This window comes from Dendrobates tinctorius, unplaced genomic scaffold (genome assembly GCF_039654945.1).
Source record: "Dendrobates tinctorius isolate UK_male_01 unplaced genomic scaffold, ASM3965494v1 ptg000084l, whole genome shotgun sequence".
NCBI lineage: Eukaryota > Metazoa > Chordata > Amphibia > Anura > Dendrobatidae > Dendrobates > Dendrobates tinctorius.
This window is the reverse complement of record NW_027361752.1, coordinates 52,630,794-52,655,658: the sequence shown is the minus strand read 5'-3', so window position 1 is coordinate 52,655,658 and position 24,865 is coordinate 52,630,794. Positions and strand designations below refer to the sequence as shown.

At 44.4% G+C, this 24,865-nt stretch overlaps 1 protein-coding gene across 1 annotated transcript in view; it reads right to left on the bottom strand.

Annotated features, from left to right (window-relative positions):
* Positions 1-11,544: 11,544 nt before the first annotated feature.
* LOC141097493 (interferon-induced GTP-binding protein Mx2-like) overlaps positions 11,545-24,865 on the bottom strand; it is a 69,581-nt gene continuing 56,260 nt past the window's right edge. The window contains exons 14-17 of the mRNA XM_073584708.1: positions 23,438-23,596; positions 21,739-21,815; positions 20,799-21,014; positions 11,545-15,459 (exon numbers count right to left, since the gene is read on the bottom strand). Of these exons, the coding sequence (XP_073440809.1) occupies positions 15,217-15,459; positions 20,799-21,014; positions 21,739-21,815; positions 23,438-23,596 (695 nt within the window). The 3' untranslated portion in view covers positions 11,545-15,216. The remainder of the gene's footprint in view (positions 15,460-20,798; positions 21,015-21,738; positions 21,816-23,437; positions 23,597-24,865) is intronic.

The window sequence follows — 24,865 nt, the reverse complement described above, 5'->3', positions numbered from 1 at the left end:
GGAGCGGCCATCATGTGACCACAAGTATGGGATTTTCACACCTCCGGCCACGTTCCGACTGATTGTACTCGGCTTTGCTAATTTCACCTGTATTGACCGAGGCCGCGAACGTCTAGTTAGCATGTGGCCGCATGTACGCAAATCACATAATTGTGATAACATGCTCAGGGGTGTAACTACAGTAAGTGCGAGGGTTAGAATTGCACCCAGACCCTGGAGCCTAGGGGGGAGCCTAGGGGGCCCCAAAAGTCCCTTTGGCCTATATAAAAGGACTGATCCTATTAAGGACTTGCAATAATTGGGGGCTGTTCAATTTACACCACTGCACATGACCAACAACTCCCGGCATCGGAGAATCCTCACAGAGTGCGAGCTCTGTGAGGATTCCGAGGTCCGCAGTCACGTAGAGTCACATAGTCACTGCGGACCTTAACTTCAAGCTTGGACGACTACTTTAACCAAAAACACTGTGCTAAGACTGATATTACCGCCATACAGTGACCATATAATAATAATAATCTTTATTTATATAGCGCCAACATATTCCGTAGCGCTTTACGCTTTAACAGTTTCAAAACACAACAGTCATAAGTAACAACGTTAACAATACAATAATTAATGCAAAATAAGCCGCCCCTGCTCGTGAGAGCTTACAATCTACAATGAGGTGGGGGAGATGCAGAGTACAGGTGTGTAATTACAATGGTGTATTCACAATGATGGTCCAGCTGTCTTGAGTGAGTGAGGGATGGATGGATATAATAGTGAATGGGCTACACACGCACACTTACACTTAGAATGACTGTGATTTGTGAACGTGATAGGCCGCACTGAAGAAATGTGTTTTGAGGGAGCGCCTGAAACTATGCAAGTTGTGGGTAGTCCTGATGTCTTGGGGTAGAGCATTCCAGAGGATAGGAGCAGCATGGGAGAAATCTTGGAGTCGGGAGTGGGAGTTACGGATTAGTGCAGAGGTTAATATAATGGTGATATCAGGTCTGCACCAGTGCTCTGCATACCATATATGTGTACTATACAGGTTCGAACCAGTGACCTCTCGCTGATTGGTGTCATTCGTTTTCCCTTTTCCTTTGCATTCATCCAGACCGCCATGACCTCTTATTCCATCCATAGCTCATGCATGCATAATGTAACACGGACATCTTCACTTTACTGATTTCCCAGGACCCTCCTCACATTCTACCTCCTCTACACAAACCACAACTGGTGATACCTTATAATAATTCCCCTGTGCCTCCTCTAATAATGCCCCCATGACCTCTTATAATAATAACCCTGTACCTCCCTATAATAATAAAAATATCCCCTGTGCTTTCTTATATTAATATTAATAATGACTCCTTGCTTCCACTAAAATGATCACAATCCCCCATTGTGCCTCCTTATAGTAATGACCCTCAATGCCTCTATATCGGATTAATGCTCCTGAGCAGGGGCGTACATAGAAATAACAGGTCCCACAGAAAAAGTCCTATCACGTCACAGTCAAAGACCAGATCTCCCAACATTTTAAGGAACGGAGAAAATCTATTGCAGTTAATTTGCCCCTACTGAAGCCCCCAAGTGGACTCACTCCCTTTCGTGACCCCCGTAAAGAATTATTCCCCCGCAAAGTATGATGACTCCACAAAACCTACACAAAGTATGATGCCCCACAACACCAAACACAGTAAGAATGTCACCACAGCCTCCAGTATACAGTATGATGTCCACCCCAGACCCCTATATAAAGTGTGATGTCCACCCAAGCCCCCCGTACAGTATGAGGACCCCTACAGCCCGCATACAGTATGATGTCCCTCATAGCCATCCCATACAGCATGATGGTCACCACTAGTGATGAGCAAATTTGTTCGGAAAACGATTGCCAAACATAAATTCGGCACGAATATGGCATATTAGGATTCGTGATCGGAAACATGAGCAAAACTTTATAAAATTGGAAAAAATCGGCAACATTCAGAAATATTTTCAGCACTTTAGCAACAATAATGGTGGTGTATCATGAGCATTTGACACGTTTTATGAGGTGAGGGGGTTTGCAGAGCTCAGAGGCGCGGCGTTCTCACTAACTTTATGTATGCACGTTGCGGCTAGCCAATCAGGGCGCAGGAAACACCTACAATGTCCTGACACAACAGTTTGTGTCATTGGCTGCAGAAATCACATGTCCCTCTCCATAGAAATAGTGGACATCTTGTTTTAGCGCCACTTTGACACTGTAACAGCGCAGAGAGGCTGCTCCTGACACTGCCACTGTTAACGGCAAGATTTTAGCTAGTTAGCTAGGCGGATCTATATCAGTCAGATAGGGTATCTAGCTAGTGTCCAGTGTGTCTGTGATGTCCCTTTTAGCAGTTTGTTCTTTCCTCAATGTGAGGACAATGTTTCCTTAATAAATTTAGTCCCTGATTCCAGCTCTTGGTCATGAATGGCCTAACTCACCTTATTCTCAAACCTAAACCCATCTGTAGTCTTCTCCCTGCAAGTCCCCAAGAAAGAGCTGATTTCCAAGGATCTGATTGGTGGAGCCCATCCCAGCAGAGAGCAGCGGTTATCCTCTGGGGAAGCTTCTAGAATGTCCATATGATTGTACTACATGGCAGTCATTGATGTCAACTGGAACCAAATGATCCATGTTGTGGAATTCTTCAGAAGGGGGCAGCTGTCTGCAGAGGCTCTCCGGAGTGCCAAGAAAAGCAAGCCCCCGTAGTACAGAAAATGGTGGTCTACAACAACTCTCAAATAGGATTATGTGTATGTATTATAAATATAAAAAAAATAAAATAAAAGATGACTCTAGTCTTGTGTAATACATGACGTGAATGTTTAGAACCCAATGATAGGAACAGTTTATTGTGGCTTTATTACAGACATCCAATATGGAGCAGAACTTCTCCTCATTTATGTATCTTCTCTGGTCTCTCTTTTCTCAGGTGCGCCTGAGATCACGTCACCACCGCGCCGGCCCCTCAGACCCGCATATTATGTACTGAATTTTTTAATCACTGTCACTGACAATCTGATCACTCCAGGTCACTTCCCCAGATTCTCCGTGATGTTACTTTACTGCGTCACTCAGGATCAGCGTACTCTGTCTGTGATTCCACTATGGTGGCACCTGGGACAGTTGGAGCTACTGCCACTCTTAACTGTGTCCACGTGGGCAGCACACCAACATAGTTTAGCCTTGTGGTAGAGCCATTAGATATGATCTCTCAGCACTACAGCTCTCTGTTCTGTAGACTGCAAGTCACTTTAAACCTGTGGGGTGATGCACTGGCAAGGACGTCAGAGTACTGGGGCAGTGATGTAATCATGTCATGTTGGGACTCATGTCCTGCGCATGCGCTGGCGCGATGACATCAACACATTGGTCTTCCCGCGGTTTGCCAGAGAACTCGTATATGATATCTTTTATATTTTAAATAAACCTTGTGGTGTGACTCTGGGGGCATCATAAAGTATGGGGAACCCTCATATAGTGTGGGGACCCCTCATACATTGTAGCAACTATTCGGGGCTCTTTATGCATTATAAGGAATACTGTGGGGGGCCCTCATATAGTGTGGGGGCCATTATACAGTTTGGGGCCTACCGTGAGGTCCCTCATAAGGTGTGGGGACTGCTGAGTGAGCCATTATACAGTATGAGGGCTACTGTGGGGGTCAATTATACTGTGTTTCTGGGGAGCAGCGCAGACATCATACTGTGTAGGGGAGCTGTGGGCCCACCATACTGTGTATATTAGAGCTCTGGGCCCACCATACTGTGCACATGGGTGCTGTGCATCCACTATACTGTGTATAGGAGAGCACTGGGCCCACCATACCGTGTATAGGGAAGCTCTGGGCCCATCATACTGTGTATAGGTCACCTGGGCACCCACTATACTATGTAGTTGTGGGCCAACTTACTATGAATAGGTCAGATATGGGCCTACTATACTGTTTATAGCTCAACTGTGGGCCCATCATACTGTGTATAAGGGAGCTGTGCACCCACTATACTGTTTATAGGGGAGCTGTGCACCCACCATACTCTGCATAGGGAAGCTGTAGGCCCATTACACTGTGTATAGGAGAGCTGTGGGCCCACCATACTGTGTATAGGGGAGAAGTGCACCCACCATACTCTGTATAAGGGAACTGTGGCCCATCATACTGTGTATAGGGGAGAAGTGCACCCACCATACTCTGTATAAGGGAACTGTGGCCCATTATACTGTGTATAGGGGAGCTGTGGGCCCAACATACTGTGTATAGGTCAGCTATGCACCCATCACACTGTGTATAGGTCACCTGTGCACCCACCAAACCGTGTATAAGGGAGTTGTAGGCCCACCACACTGTGTATAGGGGAGTTGAGGGCCCACCACACTATGTGTAGGTCAGCAGTGTGCCCATCGTCTAATGCAGGGGTCCCCAACAGCCGATCCGCGGTCCAGCACCGGGCCGCTGCAGTGCCCTTGCCGGTCCGCGGACAAAAGGGGAGCCAGGGGCGGTCAGTGGCGTAGCGGGGGCTGGGGCGGCGCGCAGCAATTCTTAGACTGCCCTCGTGTAGCGGCGGCCAGGGAGCGATACAAGCAGCTCCGCTGCCTGCAAGAGGGAATAGCAGGAGCGGAGCTGCAAGGACCCGTCCACTGCGTCCAACTTCCTGCCCGCCGCCCGCGCTTCCTGTCTCTGAATGACACAGAGAGGAGCGCGCCGCTGCTGTGTCAGAGCGAGGAAGCGCGGGCGATGCTGCGGACAGGTGAGAGGAGAGAGGTGGTGTGTGTATGTATGTCTGTCTGTGTGTGTTTGTCTGTGTTTGTGTAGGTGGAGCCTGGCCCTGGAGGAGATGGGGACATGAGGAGAAGACTGTGATGGGGAGAGAAGGCCATGATGCCTGGGGTGATGGGAGAAGGCCATGAGGGGGTAATGGGAGAAGGCCATGATGGGGGTAATGGCGAGAAGGCATTGATGGGAGTGATGGAGAGACGTCAGTGATGGGGTGAAGGCAATGATGGGGAGAAGGGAGTGATGGGGTGAAGGCAATGATGGAGAGACCGCAGTGATGGGATGAAGGCAATGATGGAGAGAAGGGAGTGATGGGGTGAAGGCAATGATGGGGAGAAGGGAGTGATGGGGTGAAGGCAATGATGGAGAGACCGCAGTGATGGGGTGAAGGCAATGATGGGGAGAAGGGAGTGATGGGGTGAAGGCAATGATGGAGAGACGGCAGTGATGGGGTGAAGGCAATGATGGAGAGAAGGGAGTGATGGGGTGAAGGCAATGATGGAGAGACAGCAGTGATGGGATGAAGGCAATGATGGAGAGACAGCAGTGATGGGGTGAAGGCAATGATGGGGAGAAGGGAGTGATGGGGTTAAGGCAATGATGGGGAGAAGGGAGTGATGGGGTGAAGGCAATGATGGAGAGACCGCAGTGATGGGATGAAGGCAATGATGGAGAGACAGCAGTGATGGGGTGAAGGCAATGATGGAGAGAAGGGAGTGATGGGGTGAAGGCAATGATGGAGAGACGGCAGTGATGGGGTGAAGGCAATGATGGGGAGAAGGGAGTGATGGGGTGAAGGCAATGATGGGGAGAAGGGAGTGATGGGGTGAGGGCAATGATGGGGTGATGGAGCATGCAAGGATGGGGGTGATGGAGCACTCATTCAAAACCTATGGTGAGTTGAGTCACATTATAAATGTTATTTAATTATAAGTATGCACTGCTACACTACAACCGCGTCCATAGCCCCGCCCCCTTATGAACAAAGCCCCACCCCTGCCACACCTCCATCCCCGCCCTGCCAGGCCATGGAAGAATGGTCTTGCTTGAAACCGGTCCCTGGTGCAAAAAAGGTTGGGACCACTGGTCTAATGCACACGCTTGTTTTTTTTTTCTTGACAATTTGAAAACTGCTGTGTTTTTTAAATCTGCAGAGTGTCAATTCTTTCAGCATTTATTCTGTGTTTTTGATGAATAAAACTAACCATTAAATATGTACTGTAGACAAATGACACCAAATCAGCACAAAAAAACCTGCAAAACTGGCTTCTAGTACGCAGCTTCTTTGCTTCCAAGTTTTGCCTGCAGGAAAAAAACCTACAAAAACACAACTTATGAACATGGTGTGAGGCAGAGACCGGTGTTATTTGCGAGGGTCGCTATGTGTCGCCCAGGATGTCTACATAAGCGTACTGAGGCCGAGGGAGGGCATTGCAGTCACAGGCATAGCTGTAATTACAGTGCAGAATAAAAGTAAGTGTAGTCTTGGACAAGCTATTTGTCCAGGGCAGATTTAAGAAAACCTGCCATGGGCTTTTATTTTTTTAAATGGACTACAGCATGGTAGTGGGGCGGTCCATTTCCTCCCCCCCGGCCCCAGGTTTTCCATGTTTCTTATGGCCACAGGTTGCTTGTAAAACCCCCTGCAGCAGAGGGTTGGGTGTGTCAGTTTTGGTCACACTAGAGGGCAGAGCAGGAGGCTCTGCAGAGCTCAGTCTGTGCGAGGATGTAAGGGGGTGGGATATGATGTCTCTATGATATGATGTATTACCGCTCATTATTTATGGTACTGCCACTTGAATGTGTTACCACTGTATGGATGAGTATATATATTGCCTCATGTTCTTGTATGATAATATTGCGTGTATATTATATGTTATTTATGTATGTATAGTTAGGGAAAGTTAGTGCATCCTTTTTGGAACATGAGAGGGGCGCATACTTAGTATATAGTTTCCCCATAGACTGTAGACTGGGTAATTGTAATTATGTTGCGGGCCACTAGGTGGGGGTATAGTAGTGGAGCCTGGTAGGAGGTTCATAGAGGGTTAAACATAGGAGGGGCTGCCGGGTAGTAAGAGGGAAGCTTGTAGAAAGTTAAGTCAGATGGGACCAGGGTGCCCAAGAGTCCACATGGGCTTTAGGCCCGGACAGCTTGACAGTCACGTAATGTTAAGTAGTTATTGCCCACGTTACCGACGGCCACTGCAGGTCTAAGCAGTGAGTCAGAACAGGAAAAGGAAGATGTGGCATCTTACCGCTTGGGCCAATGCTTTTAGGGCAGACATTGGCTGGACTAAGGAGATGAAAGGAGTTGACACTTCGACGAGATCGGTACAGATGGGCAGGATGCTTAACCGGGGGTCACCAAACGTAGTGGTTGATGAAATCATGCCTGGTGCGAAAGACGCTGAAGGAAATATCATTGTAGTGAGGTCAGACCTGGAAGGAACTGGGAAGCAGTCTAGTGCGGTCCTGTCTGGGCGTGTACTGCACAGAAGTGACAGCAAGCAAGGGAAAGATCAGGAAGCAAGCAAATGTGATGATGTATCAACTGTGGATGTAACCTGCGAAATCCTTAGTAAAGAAAGTGTTAAAGTTGTCTCGGACTGTGTCTCCCTTGATGTGAGTTGCCTAGAAGAGGGACCGTTATGGCCTGGGAAGTGCCCGGGTGAAGATGGGACTGGAGATGCAGGTATGCCGAGGAGCATAGTATTGTTTCATGTAGGGGAAGGGCTGGACTCAGCTGCCACCAGAGTACAGGTCACGACTACGGTCCTGGCCCTCCCTCACGAGGTAACGCGGAGCCAAAAGGTCTGGCACCCCTCAGCGCAACACAGTGGTGCAGTTGCCAATGAAACCGATCCCAGATGTGGACTGTCTTGTTTGCCGATTGCGATCCGGAGGATACCGTGTGCTGTTTATTTCTTATGAGTTTGGACATTAAATACGTTTTGTTTTGAACTTTGCTGGGTCACTGCTTGTCTGTCTCACTGCACAAATCCTGCTGCACTGCAATAGCCTAAAGGAAAGTGAACCTCAGCGCTTTAAGCACGTGACGTTACCGCTGCAGCCAAAACAGGAATTACAGCTCTATAATATGCAGAGGCGTAACTACAAAGCTATGGACCCCGGTGCGAACTTTCATATTTGGCCCCCCCATGCCAAAATACACGCACATCTCCTCTCCGTACACCTTGTACTCGCGCAGCTCTGCTCCGTACACCCCGTACACGCGCGGCTCCACTCCGTCCACCTCATACAAACACGGCTCTGCTCCGTCCACCTCATCCAAGCACGGCTCCGCTCTGTCCACCTCATACACACACGGCTCCACTCTGTCCAAAACTGTACACACATAGCTTGGCTCCGTACACCTCCTTCACACACGGCTCTGCTCAGTCCAAAATTGTACACACACAGCTCTGCTACATCCACACTATAAACCCCTCCTGACCCCACACATAAACTTTACCTCATCCAGCACCATGACAACCAGCACAGCAGAGTCCTGCAGACACCGAGGCCCCTGACCATGTAATCCCTGGCTCTTCCCCTTCTGTGACCTCATCAGAGGTCCTGCGCGCACATAAGAGAAAACAGCCTAGCAACATCATTGCACGCTGTGAGGGGCTGCTGTCAGTGCGGTGGGTCTCTGCGGGAGGGCGAGGATGGGGTGCATGGGGAGGCGTGGCGGCTCAGTGCAGTGCGGGAAAAATAGACTCCCGGATGGGACGCGGGTGGGGTGGGGGGGTTCAAAAACCGGACTGTCCCGCAAGAATCGGGACGGTTGGGAGATATGCCTGCCGGGCCCCTGACTCCCCCTGGGCCCGGTCGCAGTGGCGACTGCTGCGACCGTGGTAGTTACGCCCCTGATAATATGTATCTGCAAGGAGTTTGTATGTTCTACCCGTGTTTGTGTGGGTTTCCTCTGGGTTCTCTGGTTTCTTCCCACAATCCAAAGACATACTGATAGGAAATTTAGATTGTGAGCCCCATCGGGGACAGCGATGATAATGTCTGTAAAGCACTGTGGAATTAATGGCGCTATATAAATGAGTAAACTAAATAAATAAACAGCTGCCTCTTTTTAATGGGACCACAAGTAATCCGACAGTTATCTGAAAAGCTCTTTAATGGGATGCATGGGCTTTTCCTGTGCTTTTTTTTCCTCTCACAGTTCTAGATAACAGATGTAAGAATTTCTGTAATGTAATTAATTGTGTGATTATTTATAGAACCGGAAAAAAAACCTTGAACTAATTTTGCTTCAGTGCTGACGTTTTGGAAGAGAAGAAAATATTGTAACTACATGCTGATCACGATGTAATTTATCATAAGGAAGACGCATCTATATTTCCAATTTCTGGATGAAGTTGTCATTTTTTATTATTCTGATTTTGTCTTTAGTATTTATCTTTACAAGGGATATTTTTTGTGTGAGGATGGAATGAAAGTGGGAATTTAATAGCCAAGAAAATGTCAGATTGGATGCAGTCATCATTTGGATTAGGATATAGAGTCTTATATGTATTTTTAAATTATTATGCCTTGCTTATACTGAATAGCGCCATTAATTGTACAGTGCTTTACAGACATCATTGCTGTCCCCATTGGGGACAATCTTAAGAACTTAAAGTCATTTTCACCCTTTCAGTATTTGGTCAGTATTTTACATCAGTATTTTTAAGCCAAAATCAGGAGTGGAACAATCAGAGGAAATAATAATAATAATAATTTTATTTCTATAGCGCCGACATATTCCGCAGCACTTTACATTTCAGAGGGGACTTGTACAGACAATAGACATTACAGCATAACAATAATTATTGACCTGAGAAGTGCATTCCAAAGAATTGGCGCAGCACATGAAAAGTCTTGGAGACGGGAGTGGGAGGTTCTGATTATTGAGGATGCTAACCTCAGGTCATCAGCAGAACGGAGGGCGCGGGTAGGGTGGTAGGTTGACATGAGGGAGGAGATATAGGGTGGTGCTGAGCCATGGAGGGCTTTGTGGGTGAGGGTAATAAGTTTGTACTGGATTCTGGAGTGGATGGGTAGCCAGTGTAATGACTGGCACAAGGTAGAGGCATCGGTGTAACGATTGGTGAGGAATATGATCCTGGCTGCAGCATTCAAGACAGATTGGAGAGGGGAGAGTTTGGTAAGAGGGAGACCGATTAGAAGAGAGTTACAATAGTCGAGACGAGAATGAATAAGAGAAACAGTAAGAGTTTTTGCAGAGTCAAAAGTAAGAAAAGGTCGAATTCTAGAAATGTTTTTGAGGTGCAGATAACAAGAGGGAGCCAATGATCGGATGTGGGGGATGAATGAAAGCTCGGAGGAAAAGTATAATAGAAACACGTCACCACTTCTAGATTATCACTCACTCCTGGTTTTGGCTTGCAAATACTGACGTGAAATATTGAACAAATACTGAACTTGTGAACGGGGCCAAAATATTATTCCAGGATGGGTCCAGGAAGCATTGTACCAGGATGGGAGATATTGTGACTGGAGGAGGGCCAGGATGGGAGACATATTTTACTGGAAGGGGCCAAATGTGGACATTACACCAGGATGGGGGACATTATTACTGGAAGGGGCCCAGGATGGAGGCATTATACCAGGAAAGGGTCCAGGATGGGAGACATATTTTACTGGAAGGAAACAGGATGTAGACATTACACCAGGATGGGGGACATAATTACTGGAAGGGTCCGGGCTGTGAAAATTACACCAAGATGTGAAACATTATTACTGGAAGGGGCACAGGATGAGGGGGAAGGGGCCAAAATAGGGACATTATTAAAGGAAGAAACTCAGGATAGGGGCCAATAAAGAAGGAAAGGGACCACGATGGGGACATTATACCAGGTAGTTGATTATTACTGCAATGGCCCCAGAATGGGGGACATTATACCAGGAAGGGGCCAGTATGGGGAACATTATTACCAGAAGGGGGCCCAGCATAGAGGAAATTATAAAAGAAAGGGGAGCAGGAAGTGGGATGTTATTACAGTATGGGGGGCATTACTGCCTCATGGGGTGGCAACACTTATGTACCTTTTAGGATTTAGACTGCTACAAGGGCCCATACATCTGACCAAGATGCGGGTGGAGGGGGGCCCAGGGTCAAATTTTGCACTGGGGTCCATCTGATTCAAGCTACGCGTTTGTCCTTGGTGGGACAATATCTGTGAGCATTGACATTGTTGAACTTTTGTATTTAGGAAGCAAATGAGCAAATAATTAAATTGATGTGGAGGTGTAGTTTTTAATGCGTTACAACCAGGTTGATACCCAACATTTCAGTAGTATAATAGCGGGCATACGTTTTTGGAATGTTGCAGCAATATCATGCAATATCGTGTGGGGGCATCACAACACAGAACTAGACCCCAATCAGAGGACCATAAAACATCCGGACTCCTTATCTATGAACTGGTCCAATGTTTATATTTATGTTTCTCCCTCTCCCATATTGATAGTTCTGCTTCACGTCACTTGTCTTATCTATTGCATTTTTTCTAGGCTGTATTGTGCATAAATATGTGACTCTTCAGATTTTGTATTAGTCTAGCCTGATGAAGAGACCTGAGTAGTCTCGAAAGCTTGCAATGTGTTACCATCTTTTCAGTTAGCCATTAAAAGGTATCAACTACTGAGGACTCTCAATCCTGAATATTTTTCTTCGCAGCAATATCAGTAATTTTTGTAACAATTTGCATATTAGTTGTGCGAGTAATACTGTATTTAGTCAGAATAGTGCAGTAAGAATAGCGATGTTTATTGTAAAATCACATTTCAAGAATGTGAGGAATACAAGTGACACTACGACAATGAAAACCACAGAATAGAGCAGACTTGAGCAGAAAGATTTGCAGGACCCTGGTTCAGCAGTAGCCCGTGGCCTCCAGACCAAAGCCCCGGGAACCTTCTCCTACCTGTTGGCAACCTTAGCTCCTCTTCTGATCAGTGGACCCGATGTGACATCATCATTGAGACATGTCGGTGGGAATATTGTGGTCGCTGGACCAGGGTCCTGCAAATCTTTTCACCCAACCCTAGTTTTGCGGACCCCGGAACAACCGCCATGTGCTGCATTTTTCACCAACACACATTTTAGGTGCCTTATAGAAAAGAACAAACCGGGCCCATTACTATGATTAAGGGTTTGTCATAAGGGAAAACAATGACCTTTCCTTGACTAATTTTACTCAACATCGCCGAATCAGGGCTCGGATTTTTGCAGGACAAGTTGTAGTTTTGAATGACACCATTCACGTTACCATACAATGGATTGGAAAACATAAAATTCTAGGTGTGGTAAAATGGTGGAAAAAAACCAATTCCATCATGTTTGTTTGTTTTTTATTTTGCTTTTAGGGTATTTGTTATGCTGTAAAAAGGACCCGGTAACATGATTCTTGAGGTCAGTATGATTACAGCGATATCAAACTTGTGTAGGTTCTTTTTAACCCCTCCGCTACATATAAAGTAAATTTCCGTTATTTATCCCTGCTGTCAATCTTTGACAGGGTCATTTAACAGGCAACAACAGCATCCTTCCGCGCTCCCATCGGCGTGCCCGTGATTTGGTCGAGCCCCCGCGTTTGTCATTATGATCCTCCTGTGAAAGCTAGACGCTCATAGGAGACCGTAATGGATCACCGCCATGTATAGCTCAGGTGGTCAAACATTTGCAGTTTCGAGAACCCTTATGCGACTATTAAATACAGTAAAAAGTGAAGAAAAAGGTTTTTAAAAGTCTGAAAAATAAACAAAAGTTCAAATCATCCCCCTTTTGCCCCATTCAAGGGAATCTGTCACCCTATTTTTTGCCTATCAGCTGCCGTCACCGACATTCTGTAATGCTGTAGATAAGCCCCCGATGTAACCTGAAAGATAAGAAAAAAAAGTTAGATTATACTCACCCCTGTGTTCGGTCGATAAGCCCCTGATGGCGGTGCCGGCAGCTGATTGGCGAAAAATAGGGTGACAGATTCCCTTTAAAATTAATACAATGACATTTTTTTTTAAAAATATACAAATTTGGTATCTCTGCATTCATAAAAGTCCAATCAATCAAAAAATAAAAAAAATCAATCAGATTGGTAAACTGTTATGAATGAGTCACCGGAGGAGGAAAAAACAAAAATACAAGCTACGTCCAGAAAACCGGAGAGGTTGGTAGCTAGCGGATTGCAGACCCCTGATCCTATTCACAACAACTAACAGTAGCCGTGGAGTGTTCCTACGGTGGTCCTACACACCTCGTCACAGCCGGAGAACTAAATAAGCCTAAAGAAAGAAAGGGGAAATCTAAACTGTCCCAGAGCAGACCCCAAACAATAGACAGCCCCCAACATGTATTGATGGTGAAAACAGATGAAAACACAAACACAGACAGAAAGACAGGCAGAGCAAACTATGGGGCCCAACTAACTAGATAGGAAAGGACAGAAAAGATGCTGGCTGCAATCCGCAAAAACCCTACCAAAAATGTCCCAACACGTCTGATAGGAAAAACGGCCCTGAAGTCACTAGACTTCAAAATCCCTATATCAGCACTCCGATATATTCTGAAGACAGAGCAAAAGAGAATTAACCGATCAGGGACAAAAATGGAAATTCAGCAAAGCCCCAGCCGGGGCTGGCTGAACACAAAACTAAGCAAATCAGACCAAATCTCATGGAACAATAACAGAGCAAAAACTTAGCTTTAGAAGACAGGAACTGAACTGGAGGCCAGAGCTCAGAGCAGAGAAATCACCAGCAACCCTGCAGGGCGTCGGCTGTCTTATATCCACTCAGAGATTCCGGATGTCCAATCGCAATCCACCTGTTCAGATGACAGGTTTCTCCCATCCAAATCAGTTTCACCAAGCAGAGGGAGTTCATCGGACATCAAAGGTGAACGAGAAAATGAGCTCATAACAGTAAACAGTATAAGGAGAAAAAATCGATACGCCAGAATTATGTTTTTTTGGCAACCGCAACATTGCAATAAAGTACAATAAGAGGTGATCAAAACATCATATCTACCCTATTATAGTATCAGTAAAAACATCAGCTCAGGGCACAAAAAAATTAGCCCTCACCCAGATCCCAAAAATTGAAAATGTTACGGGTCTTGGAAAATGGCGCCAAAAGCAAAGAAAATTTTTCTGGCAAATTTCAATTTTTTTTTCACAATTTAAATTTAAAAAAATCTATACACGTTTGGCATCCTTGAACTTGTACTGACCTGAAAAATCATATCTCCAGGTCAGTTAAACCGTGTAGTGAACATGTTAAATAAAAAAAAAAAAAAAAAATTTGAAATTGAACTGTTTTTGCAATTTCAACACACTTGGAATTTTTTTTCCCATTTTCCAGTACACTATGTGGTAGAATGAATGGAGTCATTCAAAAGCGCAAATTGTCCCGCAAAAAACAAAAACAAGCCCTCATATGGCTACATGGACAGAAAAATAAAAAAAGTTATGGCTCTTGGAAGAAAGGGAGGAAAAAATGAAAAATGGTCACAGCATGAAGGAGTTATGGCAAGTACTAAAAAATTCTGAAAGATCTAAAAAAAAAAAAAAATTGGATTTGTGTTGCCATTTTCTGAGTCCATTAAATTTTGATCGATGGATCTGTGTGAAGGATTGTTTTTTTATGGGGTGACTGAAAAAACATAATTTTGCTATTTAGATTTTTTTTCTCTTCACTTCAGACATATATGGACAGGTCAATATAAATTATTTTTTAAAAATATTTTTCTAATTTTTTTTAAAAATTTTTTCCTGTTTATTTCAACCTTCCGATTGTTTGATCACTTGTATTAACTCTACTATTTCAGCACTGCAGTAAAGTGTTCTGGTTGACCCCACCACCACCAATTAACCAAGCAAGCGCAAAACTGAAAAAAGTTGCAAACATTTTTTTTTAATTAAAAAGGGCTTCTGCAAAAATATGTGAGTTTTTTCACTCCAGAAAACCGAGATAGAATGATAAATTCCTCAACACACAATGCAAAAATGGAAAAGGGGATCATCGGTGGCAGGTTAAGATTTCAAAGGTCTCATGAGCCTCTTGGCCCATTATTCTTCAAAAAGAAGAGTTAGAGAGATTGACCATCTCCTTTTTTTATAGAAAATCCTGGCCCAGCATGGACTGAAGGAATGATGCTCACCTACTCAGCCTTACCTGCTGCTCCATAGCGCTGCCCGAGAAATCGTGCTGCTTCGGGGCAGTGATACTGAGCAACCGCAGGGAATTGATAGGTCAGTATAGATTTTTTTTTTGTTATTTTCAGACCACGTTGGACTGGGACTTTTTCTTTCTTTTAAAGACGGTGGATTTCCCATTTTTACTTATAGTTATAAGAAAATCTTCATGTAAAATAATGGGAAGAAAAAGTTCAAAGAAATTAGTTTTTTCCGTCACTAACGCAAAAGCTTTGTAAACGCTCCTGGGCCATCTTGAGCCGCTGCATCTGATCCTTGAACCTCACTCTCTCTCCAGATAGACCATCCCTTTCTTCTAGAAGGTCGTTCTTGTTTCGTTTTTGAAGCAGATGGATCATTTCATTTTGTAATTGGTCCTTAAACTCATATAGGATGTGATGTTGAATAATCAGAGGAACCTGATTCGCTAAACGAGTGGCGGTGGTCTAGAAGAGGAAGAAAGGCCAAATATTATTAAAAATTCGAAACGCCTGCCAAGATTTATCACAGGCCGGGAAGGTCACGCAAAACCACCTTCTGTGATCTTTGTGTCGACCAGCTCTCTGCTGCCCCCTATCGTCTGGACAATTACACGATTGGCTGACGATTAACGTTGGAGACCGCAGGCTGTTTCCACTAAGAGGCCGGTTATCAAGAAACTAACAGTGACCATATGGTATATACACCTCCAATTCTAACACATGGAATATGTATATATACACCCATAAGGTCACTGCTAACTCCATGACAACCCCAGACTACTCGCTGCCACCACCAGTCAATTTTTATTATTATACACAGGATGACTGGAGGCCTGTTAGGTAGCGTATAGATTTGAGGCGTGGTTTACAGAACAAAAGGAAGAGGAATATTAAATGTTATATTTAACCCCTTTCCGACATGACATACTATCTCGTCCATGTGCCCTGGGCCTTAATGCCCATGTATGGGATAGTACGTTATACCTGATCAGCCGCGCTCATGGGGGAAGCGCGGCTAATCGCGGCCGGGTGTCAGCTGATTCTCACAGCTGACACCCTGGACTAGTGCCAGGAGCGGTCACACACCACTCCCGACACTTTAATCCCCAGAACACTGCGAACAAATATGATCGCAGTGTTCTGGGAGCAGGAAGAGGGGCTGTCAGCTGTGACAGCCCCTCTGCCTTTGGATTGGAGACCCCGTGGTATGACGCCGGGTCCCGATCGTTGCCATGGAGACCCAGAGTCGTCATGACAACACCCGAGTCTCCAGGCCTAAGAGACTTCCTGTCATGCTCAGGGCATGTCAGGAAGTCTCACAGGTCAGTGCACAAAAGCTGTAGTGCTGACAGCTTCTATAGCATGCAGCTCTGCATGCTATAGAAGCGATCAGACTGCACAAAATGAGTGTCCCATAGTGGGACAAGGTGTAAAAGTAAGAATAAAATAAAATAAATAAATAATTGTAAAAATATTTTAAAAAATAATAACAAAAATCAATATTTATTCCAGCAATAAATAAATTAAATTTAAAAAAATCTAAACAATAAAAGTACACATATCTAGTATCGCCGCATCCATAATGACCCGATCTATAAAACTGTCCCACTAGTTAACCCCTTTAGTGAACACCATTAAAAAAAAAACAAGGCAAAAAAACAATGCTTCATCATCATACCGCCGAGCAAAAAGTGGAATAACACGCAATCAAAAAGACAGATATAAATAACCATGGTACAGCTGAAAACGTCATCTTGTCCCGCAATAAACAAGCCACCATATAGCTACTTCACTGGAAAAATAAAAATGTATAGCTATTAGATAAAATTGGGTAAAATAAAACAAATTGGATCTGAAGTAAATTTATTGTGAAAAAATTTAAATGTTTATTTTTTAAAAAACATTCCAAAAATTCCTGTGAAGCACCTGAAGGATTAATAAACTTCTTGAATTTGGTTTTGAGCACCTTGAGAGGTGCATTTTTTAGAATGGTGTCACTTTTTGGTATTTTCTATCATCTATCATATAGACCCCTCAAAGTGACTTCAAATGTGATGTGGTCCATAAAAAAACGGTTTTCTAAATTTTGTTGTAAAAATGAGAAATCACTGGTCAACTTTTAACCCTTATAACTTCCTAACAAAAAAAAATTTTGGTTCTAAAATTGTGCTGATGTAAAGTAGACAAAATTCAAAGTTTCAAAATTGCTGCATTTGCCAAATTTTCGCCAAATTTCCATGATTTACACAAATAAACGCAAGTTGTATCAAAGAAATTTTACCACTAAAGTGAAGTACAATATGTCACGAAAAAACAATCTCAGAATCGCCAAGATCTGTTGAAGCGTTCCAGAGTTATTACCTCATAAAGGGACAGTGGTCAGAATTGTAAAAATTGGCCTGGTCATTAAAGTAAAGGACCAATTAAGGGGGTAAAGGGGTTAATCCAAAGGGAGGCAGTGTTTATGAAAAATATAAAAAAAAATTTACAAAGTGGGCAAAATAATAGAGCATGTACAGTTACAGAAAATAAAAAGGATTAACAATGGTGATTTAGTTTAGCCGAAGGAGAGCTCTTCACTTGAGCCGATCAGTAACCGGAATTCATGCATACACGATGCGTAACTGTCTACAGGAACCCAGATCATAATTCGGCTTGATCCTTTATGAGTACCTGAGTTACACACACACCCCTCCCGTGATGACCTCATGTGGTCAGGGTTGTGGCATGTCCTCAGCCCTTCATGATCTTATGAAAATAGCAACTTATGTGATAACTTCTCTCTAGATGCTCAAAGAATTTCGAGAGTGACACCATATTGTTTATTGACATTTTATCTTTCCCCAGAGATCAAACATAACATGCCTGTTTTCAGTTATTTGGCCATTATGGATTTGAGGCTTATAGGCCAGGGTTATGGTTATGAGAAAATATGTATCTCTTCCTTAGTTTGCCCTGGTGCTGGAAACCGATGTCTCATTACAATCGGGCTTACACAAACTTCGATATTCAACATTTTGTTTCAGAGACATATGCCTCTTCTTGATCTAAACGTTTGGAGCAGATATAATAAAAAAAATTATACTCACCTTCCAGCAGTGTCAGCACTCACATTCCTGGGACTCTTCATTTTAAGTACATGCAAAGGTGTGGACAGTGACACTAGCACTGATTGAGCTCAGCGCTCATTGTCACAAGAGCCCCAGGAATGTGAGTGTTGAAACCGCTGGAACGGTGCCAGCACAGGAGCCGAGTATAAGCTTTTTCATTTTATCAGGGCCAAGAGTGGCGTATGGCAAGGCGTTGTCCAATTAGTGGACAACTTCTTTAATGACCTAGTTTAAGTGAATTTGAAATATTTCAATTTTAGATTCACTCATTCTCCTCAGAAACCCCAACACAATGAGAATATACCCTACACATACCAAAGCTGGCTCATCCGCTATATACTACACCACACAGGAGACCTGACATATCCTCTATATAGTACACCACACAGGAGACCTGACATATCCTCTATATACTACACCACACAGGAGACCTGACATATCCTCTATATACTGCACCACACAGGACACATCATCTACATACTACTCCACAGGGGACATATCCTCTATATAATACACCACACGGGACACATCCTCTGTATACTACACCACAAGGGACACATCCTCTATATACTACACCGCACGAGACACATCCTCTATATACTACTCCACACGGGACACATCCCCTATATACTACACCACACAGGACGCATCCTCTATATACTATGCGACATGGGATACATCCTCTATATACTACACCACACGGGACACATCCTCTATATACTACACCACACGGGACACATCCTCTATATACTACACGACATGGGACACATCCTCTATATACTACACCACACGGGACACATCCTCTATATACTACCCCACACGGGACACATCCCCTATATACTACACCACACAGGACGCATCCTCTATATACTACGCGACACGGGACACATCCTCTATATAATACACCACACGGGACACATCCTCTGTATACTACACCACAAGGGACACATCCTCTATATACTACACCGCACAAGACACATCCTCTATATACTACTCCACACGGGACACATCCCCTATATACTACACCACACAGGACGCATCCTCTATATACTATGCGACATGGGATACATCCTCTATATACTACACCACACGGGACACATCCTCTATATACTACACCACACGGGACACATCCTCTATATACTACACGACATGGGACACATCCTCTATATACTACACCACACTGGACACATCCTCTATATACTACTCCACATGGGACACATCCCCTATATACTACACCACACAGGACGCATCCTCTATATACTACGCGACACGGGACACATCCTCTATATACTACCTCCCACGGGACACATCCTCTATATACTACACCACACGGGACACATCCTCTATATACTACACCACACGGGACACATCCTCTATATACTACCTCACACGGGACACATCCTCTATATAATGCACCACATGGGACACATCCTCTATATACTACACCACACGGGACACATCCTCTATATAATGCACCACACGGGACACATCCTCTATATACTACACCACACGGGACACATCCTCTATATAATGCACCACACGGGACACATCCTCTATATAATGCACCACATGGGACACATCCTCTATATACTACACCACACGGGACACATCCTCTATATACTACACCACACGGGACACATCCTCTATATAATGCACCACACGGGACACATCCTCTATATAATGCACCACATGGGACACATCCTCTATATACTACACCACACGGGACACATCCTCTATATACTACTCCACACGGGACACATCCCCTATATACTACACCAAACAGGACGCATCCTCTATATACTACGCGACACGGGACACATCCTCTATATACTACACCACACGGGACACATCCTCTATATACTACACCACACGGGACACATCCTCTATATACTACCTCACACGGGACACATCCTCTATATAATGCACCACACGGGACACATCCTCTATATACTACACCACACGGGACACATCCTCTATATACTACACCACACGGGACACATCCTCTATATACTACACCACACGGGACACATCCTCTATATACTACACCACACGGGACACATCCTCTATATAATGCACCACACGGGACACATCCTCCATATAATGCACCACATGGGACACATCCTCTATATACTACACCACACGGGACACATCCTCTATATACTACACCACACGGGACACATCCTCTATATAATGCACCACACGGGACACATCCTCTATATAATGCACCACATGGGACACGTCCTCTATATACTACACCACACGGGACGCATCCTTTATATGCTACACCACACGGGACACATCCTCTATATACTACTCCACACGGGACACATCCCCTATATACTACACCGCACGGGACACATCCCCAATATACTACACCACACGGAACACATCCTCTATATACTACACCACACGGGACACATCCCCTATATACTACTCCGCATGGGACACATCCCCTATATACTACACCATACGGGACACATCCTCTATATACTACGCGACACAGGACACATCCTCTATATACTACACCACACGGGACACATCCCCTATATACTACACCACACAGGACACATCCTCTATATACTACACCACACGGGGCAGATTTTCTATCTTTTAACTTTTGAACTGTTTGTCCTGCGGCTGTACTGATATTTGTAGACATCTTGTCCTATACAATCCCTTACAATAGGGACTCACCTGAAAATAAGCTTCCATATGGCAGGACAGTTCATTCACTGACTGCTGCCGCTTCTGGTCATGCAGGATCTGATTTCTCTCTGTAGATTTTATAGCTGACAAAGCCTCCCAGTACAGAGTGTCCTGGCAATGAATGTGTTTCTCCATCTTGAATTGTAAAGTGATTGTTACCTCTGCATCTTTATTTTGCTTATAAGAAATATCTTCAATTTTATCCTTACAACAGAAGAAATGAGAATGCAAATGTGAAAGATAAGTGTAAATGACTTAAATCGCTCCATATGACATGATATTGTTGAATCCTAACTGTGTGCATTACACACACTTTCACGATTCCGCTTTTTTCCAGCTCATTTGTTTATTTCAATAAAACATTGGGAAAAGTAGGAAAAGTGGTTAGTTGACACGTGTGCTGGGATGCAAATCTCATAAAGGAGCTCACAAGATAACCGACTGAGTAGGCAATAAGTAAAAATCCTCACAATGTGTATATTAGGCTACTTTCACACTAGCGTTGCACAGACCTGCGTCGGTCTGCGCACAGCCGCCACTAGGCTCCACCCCCTGCCGCGCCTCCTCCTGTTAGCTCTACCTATGGGCGCATGACGCTGCATGCAACCTGCATACCCTATCTTTAGCATTGGGTACGCAGGCTGTGCGCAGGTATGCCTTTTCCGGCTCATGCGTCATTTTGACGGTGCGCCGAGCGCACCAAAATGCAACACGTTGCATTTGGCGGAGCTAACAGGAGGAGGCGCTGCAGGGGGAGGAGCTTAGCGGCGGCCGTGAGCAGACCGACAAAGGTTTGTGTAACACAAGTGTGAAAGTAGCCTAACACACTTTTAAGATTCATCAATCTGCCGTCACATAGAATGAATGCAGAAATTTATGATGGCTCCCGACGTAAACCCCTAGACCACACAATTTATATAAACCTTACCGTGGCAGCGTAGTAAAGATTCTCGAACTGAGCAAAACATTTAGAAGCTACGTCTTTAGAGCATTTCTGGATGAGTTCTAGAACAATAAAATGGAAATTGGTCACTTGAATGTTGTACACCTTATTTTGTAGAATAGACAGAAATTTAAATGAATATTAAACCATCTTTCAATCCAAATTTTTCTGGTCTCCACCAATGAGGTGTTGCTCTCAGGATCCTCAGTGGCGTGTCTTTAGGCTATTCTGCATTCTTACCCTATGAGCCATGTTCCCTTGCATAGACCATAATTACCTCTAAGTTAAATGGTCCATATCTCTGGAATTGTATGACGGATTTTAAAAAGACAAAAAAACGGAATATTCAAGGGAGCAGTAGGAGTAAACTAATAGCAATAACACTTTTAACCTGCTGACTGATCCTCCTTAATAATAATCAGCGCTTTACAGTTTGCACACATTTTCATCACTGTCCCCAATGGGGCTCACAATCTAAATTCCCTGTCAGTATGTCTTTGGAATGTGGGAGGAAACCCACGCAAATACAGGGAGAACATACAAACTCCTTGCAGATGTTGTCCTTGGTGGGATTCGAACCCAGGACCCCAGCACTGCAGAGCTATCCACTGAGCCACAGTGCTCCTTAATGATTTTTACAGCATTTGTTTATTTAAGTAGGAAAATGTGGTCAAAAAGTTCCATTAATATTGGATTTTGTTTTCAGATAGTATAGGAAAAAAAAAGATTGCATTATCAATAAAAAAAACAACACCACAGATAGCAATTTTTGCCCCTCTCTTGCCTTTTATGGTGGCATGAATTATTTGAGGACTAGACCCCAAAAATCATAGATAATATTGTACATGAAGATGGTTCCAACTTTCTAGAAGAGCAGCTGACAAATCAAAATTGGAGGATGGAGCTGTGACCTTTGCCTACATATAATATAATGGTCACCACACCTCTCCACACTGTATAATTGCCCCTATTAGACCTCCAAACAGTATAATGGCCCCTACAAAGCCCTCCACACAGTATGATGGACCCAACACAAACTTTCACACTGTATAATTGCTTATATGTTAAAATGGACCCCACATAGCCTTCCAAATATTATAATAGCCCCCACATAGCCCGTCAAATATTATTAGAGCCCCCACATAGCTTTCCATATAGTATAATGGGCCCTAGTTAGTCATCCATATAGTATATTGGCCTCCATATTGCCCTCCGTATAATATAATTCACCCCCCATAGTCCATCATATAGTATAATGCACCCCCCATAGCCCTCCATATAGTATTCTGACCACCACAATGTACTTACTGATTTTTTTTTAAATAAATACTAAACTCTCCTTGTTCCCCTACTACTCCAGTCTTTGCAGTGAACGGTCTGAAGCTTTGTCTTCACTGCTCGGCATAGCAGGGGCGATGAAGTGACGTCATCACGCCAGCTGTGCTGAGATATCAGATCTCAGATGCTGAGGGAGAATGATGGATGTGGGAGTGAACTGCTCCCTCTTTCATCCCTACCTTCAACTGTATCGGCACCAGACCCCCACCCCGACTCATTGGTCTCATAGTGGTCGCCTGGCCTGCCACCATTGGTGGTACACCACTGTCCATAATTTAGCAAAATGCTTTCCTTGTTCACAAGTGTAATATTCACAGGTCTAACTTCTATCATAGAAATATCTTACCAGTGACGTCGTGCAGCAGTTTTAGAGCCGGCTCCTGAAACATCTCTATTTGTTTCCTTATAATGTTCACAAATTTCTTGTAGTTGAAGAATCCAATGAGCTCGTGGCCTCGATAGTGATTCTCGTAGGCATCATTTTCTTGTTCCATATTTTTCAGAACTGCAAAATAAAGACTTTCAATTACACTGGAGCAATAGGTACATTTATTCCTAAATATTAAGTGCTGATAAATTGTGCTCAAGACCTTGGGTTAGCATTACTACTTATTATTTCTAAAAGAGGACCTAACACCTGCTGTAAATATGTACCGTATTTTTTTACATAGTGTAAAAGCCGCTGTTCTTCTCAATACGGTGTTGTTTTTCTATTGTTTCTGCATCTCTCCATTCCTGAAATACAGCCCCCTATTCCTTGTACATAAATCTAGACTTTTTATCCTATTGGGTATGGTTATCTACTCCTTGTTGTGAAGCTAGTCACTTCTCATGGCTAAGCTGTGAGTCAGAGTGGTCAAGGAGTCCAAGGTCAGAAGCATGGAGAGTAAGTCATAAACAGAAGGAGGAGACAAAAGCGTAGTCAGGTAACGTTCCGAGGTCAGAGTACCGGGAGGATAACGGATCAGAGCTGAAGGGGTTAAACAGGTGGATAGTTAGAACGAAGTTCAAGGTCGGGCAACAGGTCAAGCATATAGAACTCAAGGCACAGGAGAGCACAAAGCACAAACCTCACAAGATAAATGTACGTATGGCAGTGTTCTGGGAGAAGCTGCTCAGTTAAGTAAGCATGGCATTTACCCAGGATAGTGAACACCTGAAGACAGGCAACACCGCCCAGTCACAGATTTGGCTAGTCGAGCTATCAATAAACACACTGACCGCTCGGCACGCCCCTGAAGCAAATTGGATGGCCATGCTGTCAATGAAAGTACTGACAGCTGCAGCACGCCCCTGTACCGGATTGGACGGCCGAGCTGTCAGTAACTGCATCCCAGACACCCTGATGGGTGGAACCGTGACAGTACCCCCTCTTATAGGGGGGCTACCGGACCCCCAGGCTTCTTAGGAAATTTTAGATGGAAGGCCCTGACTAACCGATTGGCCTTCACATCTCGAGCAGGGACCCAGGATCTCTCCTCTGGTCCGTATCCCCTCCAGTGGATGAGGTACTGGAGGGAATTATGGACCCTCCTAGAATCCACAACCCTCTGAACCTCATATTCCATGCCACCGTCTACTGAAATCGGAGGAGGCGGTGATGGGGCAGACAATACAGAAGGGACATCCTCCTTTACTAGGGATTTATGGAATACGTTAGGGATGCGAAGGGATGGAGGAAGCTTTAATCTAAATGCCACAGGATTGACCACCTCTAGGATCTCATATGGACCAATAAACTTTGGACCCAACTTCGCCGACGGCACTTTAAGTT